Source organism: Symphodus melops (assembly GCF_947650265.1).
Source record: "Symphodus melops genome assembly, chromosome: 21".
NCBI classification, from domain to species: domain Eukaryota; kingdom Metazoa; phylum Chordata; class Actinopteri; order Labriformes; family Labridae; genus Symphodus; species Symphodus melops.
The window spans coordinates 6,457,245-6,476,788 of NC_136711.1; the positions used below are offsets into that span (position 1 = coordinate 6,457,245).

Consider the following 19,544-nt stretch of genomic DNA (forward strand, 5'->3'; position numbering starts at 1 on the left):
GATTTTGATATTACTGCGGTTCATTTTTTAGAGTACCGATGTGAACCTTGACACCTTCGAATCGATTTTTACCTGCCCCACGATTAATCTTTACATCCCTAACTGGCAGTGTCAAATTCCAACGATTGTCTGTGTAGCCTACTGGACATATGGATGCACAATTCACACAAGCCTTATAGGTTTGGTTTGATGCATTAATTTGGATATTTCAATACTTTCCTTTTTATCATGTTCTGTTTTTGTCATTGAATGTCAACAACAGGAGTCCAAGCTTTGTGAGTAGGTGAGCTGTGGTTTCACAACCTTAAATGAAAAAAAAGGTTTGATTGATATTGCTCAAGAGCTCTATTTTGTCGTATATCTTGAAGGAGGAAACAAGAATCTTTCTTTCCCAGATACTTACATAGTAGTTGAGACCTAATGAAATGTTCTTGTCTGTTAGCAATAAATGTGTGCTGAACAAAATGTTCGAACAAAAAATGATAAATGGTTAGTGTAAATAGTCTTGGGTGGTCAAACTAAGCCGATTAGTCCATTTCCATCATTACTTTTTCTTAATACTGGACTTTAGGAGTCCACTCCCTTCTGTATCCCTCAAATCCTCATTAAGATGTTCAAAGTGTATGAATCAAGTGTGAGTGGGCAGTGAGCTGATGTCCAACTGAACCACTTCCAAATACAAAAACCAAGAAAAATGGCTTACTTTGGCAAAGACAATGGGCTTCTTGGAGCCCTTGGTGGTGAGCTCTTGTCCAAAAGAACATTTCCTCCAGTGAGATGTGTATGGTACTGTGTGTATTTCTGAGTGTGCAATGTGTGCTAGTATCTATTTGCCCTGTTGTGATTCGTTTGTCCATTATTGTGTGGGTTTCAGCAGGAAGCCAGGGATTTCAAAGCTATGAAATCATCTAAGGCTGCAGGTTTTATGGGTGTTTAACGAGGCAGTTTGTATTCATACAAGACTCACTGAGAACGGTTCACTGGAGCACCTTAGGAAAAAGCTCATTTATACTCTCTGAAAGCAGCCTCACATTTTCCACTTGAAAAAACAATACCTTTAACCACAAATTTGTTAGAAGATCACATCCACTAAAATGTGGACCCCTTAAATTGGGGGGTAAATGTTAATCCAGGATTTTTTTTTATCCAGCATGTATGGGATTCATATGTGGGAGCAAGGTATTTGAATACTGACTTGTCCTTGAAGAAGCGCCGGAAGCCGAAAGCCACCAGCTTGAAGACAGACTCCAGAACGAAGATGAGGGTGAAGATGTAATTACAGATCTTCAATGCCTCATCCAACTCCTGAGGACGTCAGGGAGAAAGAAATAAAGGATTAATAAACTGCACAAGTATCAGTGCTAACAAATCAGCTTACCAGATATTATATTTTCTTTCATTTTAGCAGACAGAGTTATTTGTTTCATTATTAGAAACTACATAAAGAAAACAATAACACGTTGAAATGACAGGTATTTCCAGTGGTTTGTAAGGTGGACATTTATGGTTTAGATGTATAATAGTCCTGCATTTGAAGTCTTTGAACCATCATCTTTGTACTATTTAAATGTATGCAAAACTTAAATATTATTAGTGATGTTCCTTGTAACCAATTCGTAGTCCGTTACTTATGGAAATATAAATTCAGACTCTGGGCGCAGTTACAGTGGTCATTGGTACCGTGCCTTAAACCAAAACTCAGAGAACATGACAGCTACTTTACTGAGTTGTTTTTTTTTAATTCACGTTAATCAGATACAGCCATGAATTAATTAAAGAAATAAAAGCAGGCACGATTGTGTCCACTTCTGCAAACTGGAGAACATGACAGCTACTTTGTGACTCATTTTGAGTTATGTTAACTATTGTAATCTAGCTCTAGTATAACATATTCACTGAAGAGCTGTCTTTTTATTGCAATATGGTTTATTGTATTTTCACCAGTTCTTTCTTTTTTTCCTGTTATTATTTCTAGTATTAATACTATCAATAAACATCATCTTATTTCATCTTACAGTATACAGTATTTTTGTGTTTCTGCATAGCAATTTAGGATATTTATCCAAACACTGTGGACAATGATTGCATTCTGTAATTATCTCCAACACATAGGACAGATTTTGAAAATTTAAAGATACTCTTTTAGAGTATTACGTATTAGGTTAGTGTACTATTTGGGAGGCTGCATCATTCCTGTTCTCCAGTATTAGCAGTTCTATTAAAAGATTTCTCACATTGCCATCTGCACGCCACCCCCCCACCCTCTTTCATAATGAAAAGGCCATAAAAATCAAAGTGTCTAATTTTGCATATGGGAATATTCACAGCTCCCATCTGGATGTAAAAACTGACCTTTAGCAGCGAAACGGGGGAAAATTAGTGGTCGACAAGGGTTTCACTAAATCCTCCGTGGTAGAGTTTTTTGTTTTCCCCCCACTAACAGCTACATCTAGTTTAAGATTCATCTCTATCTACCTTTTTCCTTAATCCACCAAGGCTTTCACAGCACTATCTATCCTTTAACCCATTTTCAAATTCTTCTGTTTTACCTTTTTTTTTGCCATGTTTGTCTAATCTACTCCTTCACTGTGAAATATGGACTTCAGTCTAAAGTTTCCTTACTAATGGTGTAAATACCTACATTAATACATTTCACTTGAATCTAATGGTGAATACCTTTGGCAGCATTTAAACCAATCTTTTTTTCTCAACTGTTTAATTATCTTGTCTTTATTACTTTGACCCCACTTTGAAGTTAATTATAACTTTCCTTATCAGGTTACTATGAATCTTATCTTACATTCATTTATTTTGTCTATTGACCTCGTTCCTTTCTCATCTTTTTTTAATGAAACAGTGTGCCCTTGTGGCCCTCTGAGAACCATAGGCCTGGTCTTCTATGAAACGACTAATGAATATTTCAAATTGATTCATTTTATAGGTCAATGTAAGACCTTATTACAGTAAATGTAGTATTAACTAAAAACCACCTGAACATTACAATGTTAGAAAGAAAAACTTAATCAAATAGAATAAGCCTCTCTTTGCAAAATGTTTTGAGTTGATTTTACATAATAATTTGGAATATACCAAAATAAAGCATGTATTTCCTTATTTAAAATAAAAGCTTTTTGTCCATTCATTTTATGCATTTTTTTGTAAGCAGTTTTACAATCTTACAATCTGTCTTAACAAGTAAACATGTTATTTTTTCGAAGTTCTCACTTATTTTTTTTTACAATATTCAATGTCTTTGTCCTGTAATAAATAGTCTGTGTTCTTACATTTTAAACAACATATGACAAATACAAAATTTGATGTACTGTAGGAGGGCATAGATAGCTTGTTTTCATTGTTCCAGCTGCAGCTTTCTGATGTATCAATATCAGCCATATTGTTCATATTGCTCGGTTGTGATTGGTTAAACTTTTCAATTTTTTCAATTTTTTTAGTTAAAAGATTAGCATTGAAAAAGAACATGTATTTCGAAAAGGAATCTAAAAAAAGAGTGTTATTATGTCCTTTTTATCTTTGTACCATTACTTTTCTCTAATGTTTTCATGACATGGTAGAGTCCACCCTCCCAGTCAACCCCCTTGGGGCCCAGGACCCCCAATTTGAATAATACTGGGCACAGAGCATCTTATTTATTAAAACAAATGTCACTGATGTGTGATTGCAGCTCAAATTTGACATCTAAAGCAAATTGCACACCACTTCACCCCCTCCCAGCGCCCACATCTGACCTTGGGTTGCTGGTAGTGCTCCATAGACATGGTGATGACGTTGAGGCCAATGACGATAGTGATAAACAGGTCCAGGTAGTGGCTGGTGCACATCTTGTGGATGAGCAGGCGGGTGGGGGAGTAATCTGAGTAGTAGGGTTTACTCTGAGCTTCTGTTGGAAGTGGGAGTTTGCAAGGGGGTGGGGTACAGGGAGCAGGGTAACGCGGAGGAGGAGGAAGAGGGGGGAGGGGGGTTCAAAAAGTGAGATAGTAGGTAATATACTGGCACAGGGTACAGTAGACCGGCTTTGCCGAGGACTTCAGCCACCATAGCTGCTTGTAAAAAAAAAAGATGGTTAGTTCACGCAATACCGTACACTTACTGTAAAACTGTTACAGTCACTCAAGGTGGGATTTAGAATAAGAGACACTTCAGAGAGATGGGAGGAGATTAGAAAAAGGGAGAGGCAGATCAGATAACGGACAGAGAGAAAGAAAGACTCCAGCCTAGCACTCCTGTGGTTTGCAGTCATGACTAATCAAATCAATTCTTCTGCTCTGATCAGCAATTATTAAAATTAACTCTCCCCTGAGCGAGTGTGAAAGGAGATAAACAGCACTGGTTAAAGTGTGTGTCTGTGACAGAGAGAGGGGAGACTCCTTTGAGGGGACTGCTGTCAGGATATTTTTGTCTTTAGATTTGACTATGTCTCTTTTTGACTCCCTGATCGCCATGTGACTCAGCCTCACCTTATTCCTTTCACTTCCATCCTCAGAAGAATATGACACAGGAAAAAACTTTTCCATACTCATCCATCACTCTGTTTCTCACCTTTTCCCCGCTTTAGAGATGACTGATGGATGTATGGGATGAGAATTAGGATGAGGAAAGAGGAGAAGGCTTTTTCTTTCTATCTATCTTACTGCTTTATCAGTGAAGGAGAGGCTTTGGATCATACGGGAAAGGGAACAGCGCACACACACTCCATAGCAAAAAGTCCTTTGGGTGTTTGGAGCTCAATTAGTCCAGGTGTGCTGCTGTGGCTGCTGCCGTGCTGAGCTGGAAGGATTCCCATGGGTTTATTGTATGTATGTGTGACATGTAACCCCTGGTTTCTCTATCATCTCGGAGAGAGACTCTTCCCCCAATTTCTACCACAGCATTGAATCTCCTGAGTTCTAACAAACACTAGTTCCTTCTCCCTTGGACTGCAGTGTGGTAAACTGCATTAAATACAAACTCGGATATATTAGGTCCAGAGTAAAGCTGCAAGACGTGTGCTGAGCTGTGACACAGCTGACATCACTCAAATATACTCAACTTCAGGTTGTTTTTAGAACTATTTCAATGTCTACATGTCCAAATGTTTTGTTTAATCAAGTGCTTTAAAGTACCAATTGTTATTATTTTAATACTAGGTATGCTTCAAATATTAATGCAAGACCACGTATTATAGAGGTAAGCCAATAGGTCTTCCATTAGTGATTACAAGGTTGAGCACATTCAGTCATTTTTGATTCATCCTGCCATTACTTAGTCACTGTATGCATTATTTGAGTCAGTAATTCTAAGCTGTGTCCAAAATTGTATTTGATTGATTGGGTAGATATAATGTGACCTATATCAGGCACTTGAGACGTGACTTTCCTGATTTTTAGTAGGTTCTTCTTGGCCTCATTAGTTTGTAATCTGCCTGTTATTTTCCTGTTATCATTACAGCTGAGGTAGTTCTTTTTTTATTATTTTGCCTTGGTCATTTTATAATGAAATGTGTGTAGATTTGAATTCCATGATTATGGGATCAAAATAAATCAATAGGTAATATTGTTTCTATGGAGGAGTTGGTGTCTAGGAGTTGCTTTAATTGTACTAGTACAGCCATGTAATAAGTAATACTATACAAACATGGAGTCTTTAAACATCCTCTGATTTTGGTTGACATTTTTTGTTATTAGTGTGGAGTTTAAGACATTTGGACATTTATAAAGCAGTGTGACTTAAGTTAAAAAGGGCTTTATGCGAAATGTAGGCTCTGAGGGTTTAGGAAAAAAATGAAAAAATGTGAATTGGACACAGCTATTAAGTTAAATAATGAACCCATGCAAGTAGGAAGGTTGCTTAGGTTTTGTCAGAGGTCTGCACTCTGCTGAGAGCCTTCAAGTTAATTATTCTGAATATGTGTTTTTGCTGAGAGCTTATTTTGCACTTACTGGTAATTATTGATATTTACAACAGGGGAGGTGAACCTGAAAGCTGCTACTGCTTGCTGAACCACGGGGCAGCTAGAGTTGAAATTAGAACTGCTTCTGAACTCCTATGGAGATGTGCGTGCCAAAAGGTGGAAATAATGTGGCCTCTGGTGTGGCTTTTCAAATAAATGCACTAAAGCAGGATGACATACTCGGTCACCTGCTTTGCTTCCCAGCAGCTCAGATCCACTGCCACATCACATCCTCATTTTATTGGACATTTCACTATATGGCTCACTGAGAAGACATTGATAAAGTAGGGTTAAAGAATCATGGGAATGTCTGGAAAACATGTCTTTGAATCAGGGCAGTCAGGTTTAGCGCTTGTAGAGAGCAACAGCTTAGTTAGTTCACTTGGAGCCCTTATTTGCAGGATCCTCCATCATCTATGGGGTAAGCAAACACTGTTCTTACCTTGTTCTAGATTGTTTCTGCAGGTGCACTGTAAGCTACAGCAGACAGATAAACTCACACAAAACATTTCTTTTCCCCCCTTCTGCTCTACACTGTTGTTTCATTCATCTGAATATGCTGCAAAAGACGCTCCAACTGTCCTTTCCTACTTATTTCTAGTTTTCTTCGTAAACTAGGGCAAAGAGAATTATTTTATATACTGAGAAAGGTAATATATGGGTTCACTTTCTTCCTAAAAGTAATTTGAGACTCTAATTGTGCAAAACCTCTCATGGGGCAAAAACAGCAAGAAATAAGAGGATAAGAAAAAGAAATGGGAGCAAAGAGAGAGGGAGAGAAACCTTTTGGTTAAGTCTCAGCTATTCTCCAAGGGGAGTGGTAGGCAATGAAGCGAGCGAAGAGGAGGTGAAAGTTTAGGAGGCTAAATTACACCGCATACTCCAACTCCCTTGCTCTCCCTTCCACCGATCTTTTCTACTCCACAGAGTGAAAAAGAGAGAGGCTTTTTCTGAAGAATGGAGTATAAGTTGCAGAGTTAAGTGCTATCTACGTATGTACAGTCATTTCTTTTGAGTAAAGAAGCAACATATGGGAAAGATATTTATTGTCAGAAAGAAATTATTTAGCTCCCGCTTTCTCTCCTCTCCTTCACTGATTAAGATCATCTCTCAATGCTTTGCACTTAATCCTCATTTTAAATGATTATGAGTGCAAAGGCAAATGGCAGTCACCTCTCTAAAAAAGGTTACAGCACATGCCTTCTGCATTTCCTTCCTCATATTTGACACCATCTCTGTGGTCTATTTATTGACCACCTTGGCCAGTCAGTCAGTCATGGGGTCTCAATTTCCTAGACATTGTTCTTGTGTGAACCAAAGGCATTATTATTGTGTTTTCGCTTTCATTTGATTACCCCTCACCCTGCTGGGTAGAGACAAGATATGTTTGATTTATCTTTTGCAGCTTTTATTGTAAATGTCCACCAGATTCAGTTTTAGTGCCTTACAGCTCCACTGTGACTCCAATATGGCTGCAATTTAAATTCTTTAAATTTCAGCTTGTGTTTCTTTAGTGCTCTGTTGGTGAGCTGGTTCTATTTTTCTAGAGTAAGTCATAGGCAGTCCCTCCATAAAACCACAATGTCTTTATCACAACTATTGATGCAAATATGACTTGCAGGTAAGCCTAGTGGTTGGTGCAAACAGCCTAGTGGTTGGTGCAAACAGTGTATGTACAAAGATGTAATCCTGTAAGCAGGCGACCGGGGTTTGAATCTGACCTGTGGCTTCTTAACTGCAATGTCTTTTCCAGCTCTCTCCTCTATCCTCTGTCCTATATAAAATCAAATGTCGGAAAAATAAAAGCACAACCCCCCCAAATATCAATGCAAATTCCTTGCAAATTTGCAATTGTAAGGCCACTTACAACATTTAAAATCGAAAAACTCACTTGCTCCAACAATGTGCTTTGAAGTTAAAGTCCGAAAACATCACAATTTGTTCTTGCCTTTTCAAAAATCAGGCAAATTTGTTCTTGCCTTTTCAAAAATCAGGCATTTTTTGCCAAAACAATCAATATGAATATACAATACAATATCAATATGAATAAAGCCTGCAAAAAAATCTAGCGTTTTAGAGCCTAACAGGACTTGTAAATGGTTTGCCAACTTTAATACAAAGCACATTTGTCACGTTTTGTATGGGGCCGAGTTAAAAGATGTTTTGAAACGTGTGTCGATTATGATGGAAACAAGAGTATTGACCAGAGCGCCAAATTAGCTCAGCCATCCATGCAGCTGTAAAAAGTCATTAGCATCGGAATTGGAGATTAGCTGGAAAACAGCAGCTGGATCTTGTGGACATTGGGTCAGGAATTTTAATGACAGTAAGGAGATCTTATACCCCTAATGATAAAAATGCCTGAGGTTCAACACAAAAGAAAAAGAGAAAACATTTTTAAAACACACTGGACGACATGATAATAATAAAACAATAAAACATCCAAAAACAACCCCAAGAGCCATTTCCTTTACAGAGCACTCACCTTCATCTTTGTTGATGTGGGCTAAGAATTCACTAACCGTAAGGGGTAGCGAGGATTTAAAGGGCATTCAACTTGACCTGGGGATTGCTTTTGGATGTGGACACTTTCAGAAACATAATCCATACATTTCCAAGGCGGTGTTTGTTGGGAAATACAGACACAGTTTGTGTCCGTGGTTGTTGAATTGATGATATAACGGCAACAGCTGCAAAGCTACACTGTGAATGTGCGGGTGAGTGCGGGCTGTGGCGGATAGGATGTATCGATAATGGGTCTTGAACCTTGTGGACCTATAGCTGTTAAGAATGTGGTGACCATATGAGTTTGTCTATAGGTTGTGAAGTGAAAGGATGCTAAACAATTCAAATGGAAAAGCGAATCTTAAAATGAACCTTAAACAACACTTGACTTTCATTCATAGGTGTAATGCTTTGTGCTTTACCAGATCGCCTCTTAAAGTGAGCCCATCTGTGGGTTTTGGTAGCTCTGTCAGAGTTTTATGGATGATTGGAATTGGGGTAAAAAATGTTGATTGAAATGGCTGAGGGGAATAGAGGAGATGTAGGGCAATAGATAATCAGAGTTTATATTCTGCATGAAAAAAATAATGGATGTTTAACAATCAGAAGGACAAAGGAAGTAAAAGCAGCAAAGGTGAACATTACAGGTAAAAAGGTCTGGACGTAAATGAATAAACTCGGAGAAGGCAGAAGTTAAGCTGGCTGCTGCTTTTACACCCTGTCCTTCTTAAATGGCTCTAGAGCAGGGTTAGAAATGAACTTTCTCTTCCACCTAACACTGTGGCTGATGGATTCAGAAATCTACCAGCCTTTATTTTTTTTCTTAACAGACATTCTTTTTACCGGCCACATTACGAACCCACAATCGGCAGGCGGAGGGTGCTCATTTCCAACCATGCTAAAGGATTAACATTGATACTCAGTGTCTGGCTGAAAATAAAATCTGTCAATATCTCAGACTGGATTTTTACATTTCTATAATCAGCAAACACTGAGTATAAGAACAAAAACACTTTACAAAATAAACAGTTGCTGAAAAACAATCAAATAAAAAAATTAACAGGAATCCTGGAATGCTCTGCCTTGGTTACTTTTCAAACAGAGAGACACAGATGAAGAGAGAAAAAACTGCAAAAAATAATTAAACAGAGGAATAATAGTGAGGAATAGCAGAGCAAATTCAGGAGCTCAGAGGAAAAAAAAATAATTAAAGAAACAAGGAAACATGACATTTAAAATGACAAGGCATGATAACAACCACACACATCTGCACTCTAGCACACACACACATTGTGCTGGTTCATATGGTTGACTGACACACCTCTTTCTGAGTCATACTTGAGCAGAATGGACCGATTGAAATGGGGGACTGAATGGTGACGGCAAGCGCTTGGACGGCGTGAGTGGAGGGCGGAGTAACGGGTAAAACAGTGATGACACGGTACAGACCAATGGGAAGCTTTTTAATAGTATTATGATTTACCCTTTGTCCTGTTTAGACAACCCCTCTTTCTTTTTTTACCTGACCAACAATATCAATACAGTCCCTATCAAGTGCACACAACAAGAAACCATTCGGAAGTTGAATTCAATGATATGTTACCAATGATACCAATACTGTCATTCAAGATTTGGTTGTTTAAATTGTTCCTCAATTTGAACGCTTGGGAACCTTTATATTTTACTAAGAATAGATTGGAGTCAATTACAGTTCCAACAAATCATTTGTTCCCGCTATCTGCTCTGTCTCAAAGGCTTAACTTACAAAGCATATAGTGCTGACAATATTCAGGCACAGACATGCCAATAAAGTTAACTTGCTCTTGTTCTGTTTCAGCTGATTCATTCAGTGCAACACAGAGTGTACTGTAGGATATCACACCCCCATGGAGCTCGACTGAAGTGACCTTTAATCATGTCTTTAAAGGGATACTTCACCAATTTACATGAAGCTGTGTATCATTAGAAACATGGTAGTAGTGTTGAATGGTCGTGAATCCAGCCCTCATTTTGCCCTGAGACGAGAAAAATTATTTTTTCTTTGCTTGAAAGTTTTCTTCATGTGATGCAAAAAGCGTCATATTGCATCACATGAAGAAAACTTCCAGGCAAAGAAAAACACATTTTTCTCGTCTCAGGGCAAAATGAGGGCTGGACTCACAACCATTCAACACTGCTACCATGTTTCTAATGATACAAAGCTTCATGCAAATGGGTGAGGTATCCCTTTAAGGCAGATGATCTGTGATGACGTATGTGATGCTCTGCCTGCACTTGAAACAGTCATTGGTCATCCCTCAGTTATTGTGCTCTTCAACCTGCTAAGAAAACCTCTACTATGTGGGTGCTACAGCTAGTTAGCTCTGTCTCTTCTCTGCTCCTTAGCTCCTTAGGGTTTAATTGGCGTGTGAGGCTGCCAATGGAGTGCTGATTTTCAGTCTCTGTTACCTATACGCTTTGTGTCTAGGATAAGCACCAACACTAAAGCAAGAGGAAATCTTTCATTTACCCCTGTCCTCAGGGGTGCAGCTTATCCTTGCACTAAAAGGACTGGCATGAGGTATGTCCCATCTGTCTGGGGATTGTCCACCCAAGGAGAGCATTGAATGAGCTCAAGACTGGTGTTTCTTTTGCCAGCTCCGGCATTCAACTGTGGAGAGGTGGGTTACCTTTGTGGAAAAGTGATGGGAAATACTCCAGTCATGTGGCATGTCCCTCTCCTCTCAGCGAGTTAAAGGCCCCATCTTTGTCTGAGTCCGAGCAATAGGGGGGCCCTTGCATTGATGTTCCCAATGGTTACAGGGATGATCTAATGGCAATTGTTAATGAATTAAAGAGACCTGAGCGAGAGCTCTCTTCTTCTGCCTAGCCGTTGAAGTGCTGAACATCAACTCCCCCAATGTTCAGGTTCAGACCACCCATTTCTTGTTCGTATTTAACATGGTTGTAAGGATGAGCTGGCACGAGAGGAAAATACTGTATATATGCTGTTAAAAGAGAAAAATAGTGTGAACCGTTCCCACTTTGCAGATGAGCAAAAGTTGTTATAGTCTTTATTTTATTGTTCTACAGGAAGGGCAGGGAAGTGTGATTTTCGACCTGAGAAGGGTAACGTTGATATCTGCACACATAAAAGGTTAAAATGCAAAGATTAGACAGCACTGAACAAAATCAGTCAGGGAGATTGGTTTTCAAGCCTTCATTATGCTTACTTTCATGTTGGGATACAACCGAATCACAAACCTTAGAAACAACCGTTTCTAAGGTTTGCATTCAAGGGGAAAGCTTACCAAGTACTTGTGCTATTGTTTGTTTTGACACTCCAGGGGTGGATGCCTGATTGGATGGGTGGCTCTGTGCGACACTGAGAGGTGTCTAGTCTTTAGTACAAAGCAGATTTCACATATACAATATGGAGCTGTATTTCCGTCCTGTGATGACAGACCAGCATGTTATGATCAGGAAGGACAATACAAAAATGGTCTCCTACATTAACAAGTAGGAGGGGGCATTGTGACATCCCCTGTTAAAAGTGTTTCTCTCCAAACACCTAAACTTGGGAGCAGACCTTCACTCCAGGGAAGGACCACTTTTGAAAGAGGCACTTGTTGGTGGTGGCTCAGATATGGAAATTGTTTGGCAGGGCAGAGGTGGACCTCTCTGCCTATAGGGTGAACACTCACTAGCTCCTCTTCTTCACCAAAACCAACCACAATGCACTGGGAGCAAACAGGCTAGAGCCCCTATGGTCCAGCACATTTCTGTTTGACTTAACTTAAGTAAAGATGATAATGCTTGTTTTGGAGAGGGTGCGCCAACAGGGTCTGTCCTTGATTCTGATGGCTTCTCAGTGGACAGCAAAGTCTTTGAATGCCGAGATATCTATCTGCTGGCTGCATGCCAATCCAGGTTTCTGTTCGCAGGCTCCTCCTTTTGGAGGCAGGTTGGGAGGTCCTTCAACTTCGACCAAAATTGTTGCAGCGAAATGCCTACCTGTTGAAAGGTCAAATCTAATAGCTGACCCCAAGTGTAGTGGCATCATACACTCATGGACTACATTCTAACAAATGAGTGTCAAAGCATTGGTGTCAGGACTGAAAAGTACTCCCCTTTCACAGTTAAACTGTGGAAGTAATTACATTACTTTAAGACTTCTGACAACTCAGAGTGCTTTAACATCGCTGGTCCCACCTATCCATTCACACGCTGATGGCAGAAGTAACTAATCACATCAATAATCACGCAACTACGTAGTCAACACTCAGTGTGTGTTCATTTCATATCTGTTTGTGTGTTTTGCAAATTCAGCCAAGGGTTAAGCCTGGTCTAAACCAGCTTTTTGATTCTCCCTGGCATGTGAAAGCAAAAGTCTTCGGCGAACACATTCAACCATGGGGAATGTCTATATTATGGGTTGTGTTTCAAGTGTTGTTTCTATGTGCCATCCGTAGTGGGGCCAGTTGGTTATCACTGCACACTTTTGTTCAGTTTTACTGATTTGGAGGTTTGACTGCTAGTTGTGTACGCATGTTCTATGTGTTGTATCTGGAGCATCAACTAAAAGGAAATTAAATGTTATGACTACAACTTCTGTTCCCTGAAGAAGAGAATTGTCTTCATCCTGTGTGATATTCCATACTATGTGTTGTACCTTGTTCATCTCAGAGGTTATAGTCGTCATATTGTTCTGTGTCTATCTGCACCTTTACTCTGCTCTAAGCTATTCTATCAAGGAGACAGAGCACAATTTTGTCCACATAAAGGATGCCAGAGTTAAAACAAATGAATGAGTTTCACAGTTAAGAAAGCTTTCCCTTTAAATGGAGCAAGCAAGTGCAACTCATTGTGAGTAATGGCTCCAGACTGTCTCCAAGGAAGTGGAGGAAACAACAAGCTGCCAACAGTTCCCCATTCAACCCTGATTGACATTAATATACTGTAATTAATATAAAGTACTATTTACAAACTTTTTATACAGCATTTTCATTTTCAGTCATACATAATTGTTTTACTGATAATTGAAAGTTGGTGTCTAACCTTTTCTAAATACTGTAGTGTAGTTATCACCTATCTTGTTGCTCTGCTGTAACGAGTGTAATTAGGTTGCTTTCTGCAACGAGGCACATAACCATAGAAAAGAGACATTTTTCTCCTGAAGGACTGAACTATTTCAGCATCTGGCTAAGTGTGGTGGAAGTATGCTTGTTTTTGACCTGAGCTGTGGAATTTCTGTATCTCTGAATTAATATTTCTGATGTTTTTTGTGTCTCAGCTCTCCTTTCCTTTTGAAAAATCATACATTTCAAGTTGAATATACCTTTGGATATGTCAGGGTTTTGTCTTGTTTATGTTGTATTTCATAGTTTAGATTTCTTTATATTGTTGAAGTATTTTTCTCTCCTTGTGTTGCATAGTTGTCTATCTTGATGTGTGTCTTTCCTGGTGTTGCTTGTTTCTTTAATAAATGTTTCCTAGTGTTTATTGTCGTATTTACTGTTTTATTGTGTAATTTCCTTCTTGTGTCCCTATGTTACAAGTTATTGAGTTCTGTGTTTTCAGTGTTTCATAATTTACTTTGGATCCTCTGTGTTGTTAATCCTGCCTCTGTGTTTCTCTCCAGTCTGATTACCCTTATTGTCTTACATGTCATAGCATAACATGCATTCCTATTGTCCCTCCTATCTACTTTCTTTTTTACAATCCACTTTACCTTAACCCTGTGACAGTTTGACAGGGTTAAGGAGAAAGGTATAAGGAGAATTCATAAAGGATTTAGGGAAAGGTGATCGCTTTGTTCTAACAATCTGACCACATTTCCGTAGTAAGTAACGTAGTAAACGTGACGGTGGCAGAGGTTAGTGACGTGGGTCTGCTGTGGTGAAGCTACAGATTTCAGAAGATGGACTATAAAGAATAGCTTACCTAAAAATATTCCCCTGCGCCTTCTTGACGATTAAATAATCTTAATAATTTGGGTGGCAGTAGGTCAGTCGGGCGGCAGCAGCTGAGTCCTTAGGGACTTGGGTTGGGAACAGGAGGTTTCAAGTCCCGGTGCAGACCAAATCTGGAAACTTGTCTGGTAGCTGGAGAGGTGCCATACCACTTCCTGAGCACTGCCAGGATGCCCTTGAGCAAGGCACCAACCCCCCCCCCCCCCCACACACACACACACACACATGCACACACACACACCTGCTCTGGATTGCCTGCCGGGGGCAGCTCCATCACTCTGACGTCTCTCTGTCAGTGCATATGCATAGGATCCTGTTTGTGCATGAGTATGTTTCACTTTTGACATCACCAGTATCACGTTCAGAGTTCACCTCTGGGTTTAAGTTGTTTAAGGCAAACTATTGCAGTGCTAACTTCCATGATCAGCGTCCAGTTTCCTTTTCTTTTTATATAAACAAGGTTTAATAGGCCTATTACCATTTCTTGTATTAAATGAACATCAAATAACAGCAAAGCATCTCCACTAAACATGTTACAAGAATGTATAAAAGCAACAACCTTATTCACACACAAAATAAAAATAAATAAATAAAATAAATACAAAGGCAGTAACAGATAAGTCAAATCATCATAGAAACCAAATGCAGATTTTGTCCACATTTCTCCTCCAACAGATTGCTAGTTTTCGTGAACAGTCAGATGCGCAATTCGCTTTAAAAGTTGGAATTGTGGTGCGGCACTTTCTCATCTCCTTTCGTAAAGGATGATCCAGTGTTTCCTATGCTATAGTAGGTTATAAAGGAAGCATTGGCCCACCTTTCCTTAACCTTTAGAGAATTAGAACCGCTCTCCCCATGGCCACCACTTAAATTCTTCCAGGGTTAAGGAAAAAAGGATATTGAAAGTAGATAGGAGGGACAATCCAAACCCACCCTCAGTGTTTCTTACCATGTGTGTCAGTTCATTGTCATTTGTTCGTTGTTGGATGTGCGTTCATGTTTTCCTGTGCCTTGTGTTTCCTCATGTTTTTCTTTTTGGACTTTCTGGATTTATTAGTTAAGTATGTTTTATTTTACCTTGTTATTAATAAAATAAATCATTTTTTTAAGTTCTGCAATTGGGCCCACCTTCCCTGTTTTTTCAACGCATCATGACAGGATAACTGTTTTCAACTTTTAATTTCTGTCTGGGATATATACATTTTGGACTTTAATTTTAAACATGGTTTTACACAGCAAGTGAAAAAAAAATCCTTTGGGATTCAAGCATTTCAAAAGGTACAACTGTCAATGCAGAGCAACGGTGCAACAATACCTCTTTGTTTATCTAGGAAGTTTCATGAAGGCTGAGCTCAGGACTGCTCTTCAAGTTTAATGTTTTAATGGCGCTCATGTAGGTTGGAGGGGCTGCTGGGTTCTGCCACTGTTGCCCTGCGGCTGGCTTCCAGAATGCTTGCCATTCAAATCCCAAGAGAGCTTTAAGGGAGGAGGGCTTTAAAGAGACACGGACCAAAATGGCTTGATTGAGACAGAAGCTAAAACTGAGGGGCTTTTCTGGGCTATTATACATTTTTTCAAAACAGATTCATGCAAACTACTTGTCCAAAATATATTAAGAGCTTGAATTTAGCATAATTGGTATCATCAATTTTGTAATGGATGTGTTCCACCCCCATGCACATTTATTGTACTGATCATTTAATCTGGCAGTAGAGTTAAAGCAGGGTTGGTCACTTCCTTCTGGTACCCTTTTTAAGATTTTGGTTAAAATGCTCTTTAGGACCTTACAGAAATTAATAATTTATATGCTCTGAAAAAGTAATGAGGTACCAATTTGTACCAACCAATCATGCCTTTTTTTTCTCCCTGCTCATTCTGTACCCCATTCATGCACAAGCCCACACTCAAAGCACTGGACCAATGGTGCTTATGCATCTAAGTAAGGGGTGAGATTTTTGAGAGAGAAAAGAGGGGAGGGGGTGGTGGGTGCAGACAGAATGCTACTTTCAAAATCATGCTAGTTTTCAAAAATGACCAACCCTACCTTTAAGGAGCTTTGATTGTCACTTTTCACTTGTTCAACCAACAATCCTTGATGTGTTGCAAAGAGCAGTGCATCTGGGACCAATGTAACTGTATGCCCATGTCAAATAAACATAAAATGAATAAAATGTCTTAAACACAAATCCATGTACAAACACAGAGATACTATGTAAAAACAGATATTTAACTTTTCAAAGTAAATTGAAAATTGCATTGAAATTGTGGGAAAAAACTCTCAAACAGAAGAGAGTGACAATATAATTAAGTAATCTATAGCTGTGGCAAAAAATGCTGCAGGTCAGGAGTTATTTCTACCACTTTGGTTCTGACTCAAACATCTCAAGTCACCTATCAAATCACCCAATTATTACACAGATTGTTGCATAAGCTAACAGACTACAGAAGCTAGTTACAAACTTGGGAGGCAAGGCAGGAAACTGCGAGGGGCTCCAGTTCAGTAGTGGGCCCCGAGGGCTGACAAACCACAGCTGTGACTCACAAATATTGATATGACAGTAGGAAGCCTCCTTAAGGCCTCCTCTTGTATTGCTAAGCATTGCATGCATTATTCCTGTGCAAACCTACGTTTGTCAATAAATCTTTCTATTATCAATAAGTCTTTGTATTATCAATAAGTCTTTGTATTTTTTTATCCCCCTTATTTAATTAATGTAAACTGGCTCATAGCTGTTCTTTTTTTTCTTTTTGGCTATTGATGCTGTTTATATTCCCTGTTTTTCTTTTTTGGAGCTGTTGTAACACCCCATTGGGGGATCAATAAAGATTATCCTTATCCTTAAGTTTCAGAAGGAAAACAAATCAGAGAAATTATCCATCTGGGGGTGAAAAAAACAGAGAAATAGAGGAAAAAAGAAAGCAAGACATTGCTTATGTGGTCAGATACTAACCACTATATGTAAAGTAAATGTTGGATGGCGCTAGTCCATCCTGAAATATAGGAGGGTGTATACTTGAAGGGCATAAGAATCCAATATGGCACTTGTTATTTGACGCTGGATGGATGGGCTCTTTGTTTTTGCCTATAGGGCCCCAACAGACTGTAGAATCAATACTACGAGCATTTAAGTAGTCTGAGATGAGTTCACAGTCAACTATCAGACAAGCCAATGGAACTGATCCAATGTAGAAGTGTAAATTAGGCCCTAATGGATACATGCAATGCCTCTTCCTGTTTCTTCATGTTTGTCCAAATAAAAGAGCTATCACGGAGTGAATCTGCTACGTTAGCTTTGGTACTAAATATCTGTCTTTAGATATAGCACATACAGTAAGCACACCAGAAAAGTGGTAGAGGCATGTCTTGTGGCTTTAGATCCTTGCATGAAGGAGACCTTCGTTTCAGAAATAATACAAATTTAAATCTACCTCTTTTATCACTACAGTGAGTGCAGCAGGACAGCTCTACAGTATATATGCCTCTGCTTGGTGCTGTTTGCTCCTTGACATTTCTGTAGATGAAATATTCAGAGTGAATGTTCCCAACATGAAACATTCATAGCGAGTGTTGTTGAGGCAGTTTTTCCTCCCAGAAATCACTTCCAGCTTTTCACCCTAACAAAGTTAGTACTGTATGTTCTTTTACAGCAGGTGCAGCAATAATTCATGGTCCAACATTGCCTTGGAAATTAACAAGCTTCGTTACTCATTCTGTTAATTCTCATTTTCTTTCTCGCATTTATCGGCAGGTTACTCATTTTTAACCTTTCCACTACAGATCCATCATCATCTAGTCATGCCTCAGCATTATGGTGGATTTATGTTCAGTGTTTCAAAGAGCTGCATTTTTGGATGCAACAAAAAGATATTGCATGGCTGGGATTGACTTAACGATCACATTTTGGACACAGATCTAACTTTAAGGGCATGCTCATACTAGCCTTGACTGGCACACCCCCAAGCAGTCACAGTAACATACTTTTCACTCACTAAATGTTACAAGAGATTCTTCCCATTCAACACAGCATGTTTCCTAGTACTACTACTTCCATCGAGTGGCATAAAACTTTTACAACCCTGAGCAGCCTCCCAGACTTTTTACCTTTCTCTTCCCAGCTCACAAGCTCTATTATTCACTCTCTCCCTGAAGAACAAGTGTTATTAATTACAACAGAGGAATAGAGGACAGAAAGGGGAGAAATGTAAAAAATGTCTGTTCGATTCATCTTTGTTAGTTGTGACCCACTTACAGCTTGAGAATGGCACTGGCTGGCTTGTGTGCCTCCATGTGTGTGAGCTATTAGATACAAAAAAAAAATCTTGCTGTTTAATTGTATACGTGTAAGTGACAACAACGATTTACAAGTATCTTGTTGCAGATGGAAAAACCTTCTATTTATGAAACAAGCTTACCATCCTATTATTTTCTTTCACCAGCACAAAGACTTGCTGATCTGAGAATTGGATTATGTGGGATCATAGTTTAAAATACACCTATATTATGGCGCTCTCTAAAAGGATCAAAAGTTCAGAAACTTTATGAACCTGTTTGCAATATTGAAGTTGTTTTATTATTTCTTAAAATTAATTATTGCACCCATTTGTTTAAAATGTGTTTTAGTCATAAAAGAAGAATCACTGCAGGGCCATTATGAACTGCACAGTTATTACTATTTTTTTGCCAGGCATGCACTGCTGGCAATCAGCCTTTCGATATGTCAGCTCTCATGGCAACATGAGACAACAAACAGAGGGAATGGAAACAATTTATGCCGTCCATGGCTCAAACAACCACAATAATGAATTTAAGTGCAACAGTCTCCAAAGTTAAGGCAGTTTTTTTTAAAAACACAAACTACAAAAACCACACCATGTGACATGTATACAGCCAACATAACGACAGATAGACATTTGTGCGTCTTCGCAGAGCTTGTGTGTTTTCATTATTCTATCTCTGCATGTTTTCCTTGATAAGATCACCGCTTTGTCTGAGATGTTACGAGATTGTGTTATGACAGAGTGAATTCATGTGGGGGCTGACCCAGACAGAGCTGCTTGGGCTGCAGCGTTGATCTGTTTAGCCTGTTTGGGAAGACAAGGGCCATCTGTTAGCATGGCAGAGCTCCGATTCTGACGGGCTT

At 39.1% G+C, this 19,544-nt stretch overlaps 1 protein-coding gene across 14 annotated transcripts in view; it reads right to left on the minus strand.

The window, feature by feature from the left end:
- The window catches only part of cacna1g (calcium channel, voltage-dependent, T type, alpha 1G subunit), a 166,518-nt gene that overhangs the window by 19,579 nt on the left and 127,395 nt on the right, over nt 1–19,544 (minus strand). For 11 of the 14 annotated variants that reach the window (XM_079372658.1, XM_079372670.1, XM_079372669.1 and 8 more), the window contains 2 exons: nt 3,747–3,898; nt 1,196–1,305 (listed from right to left, as the gene is read on the minus strand). In XM_079372658.1, the coding sequence (XP_079228784.1) occupies nt 1,196–1,305; nt 3,747–3,898 (262 nt within the window). The remainder of the gene's footprint in view (nt 1–1,195; nt 1,306–3,746; nt 3,899–19,544) is intronic. The other 3 variants (XM_079372668.1, XM_079372663.1, XM_079372666.1) reach the window with 1 other exon arrangement.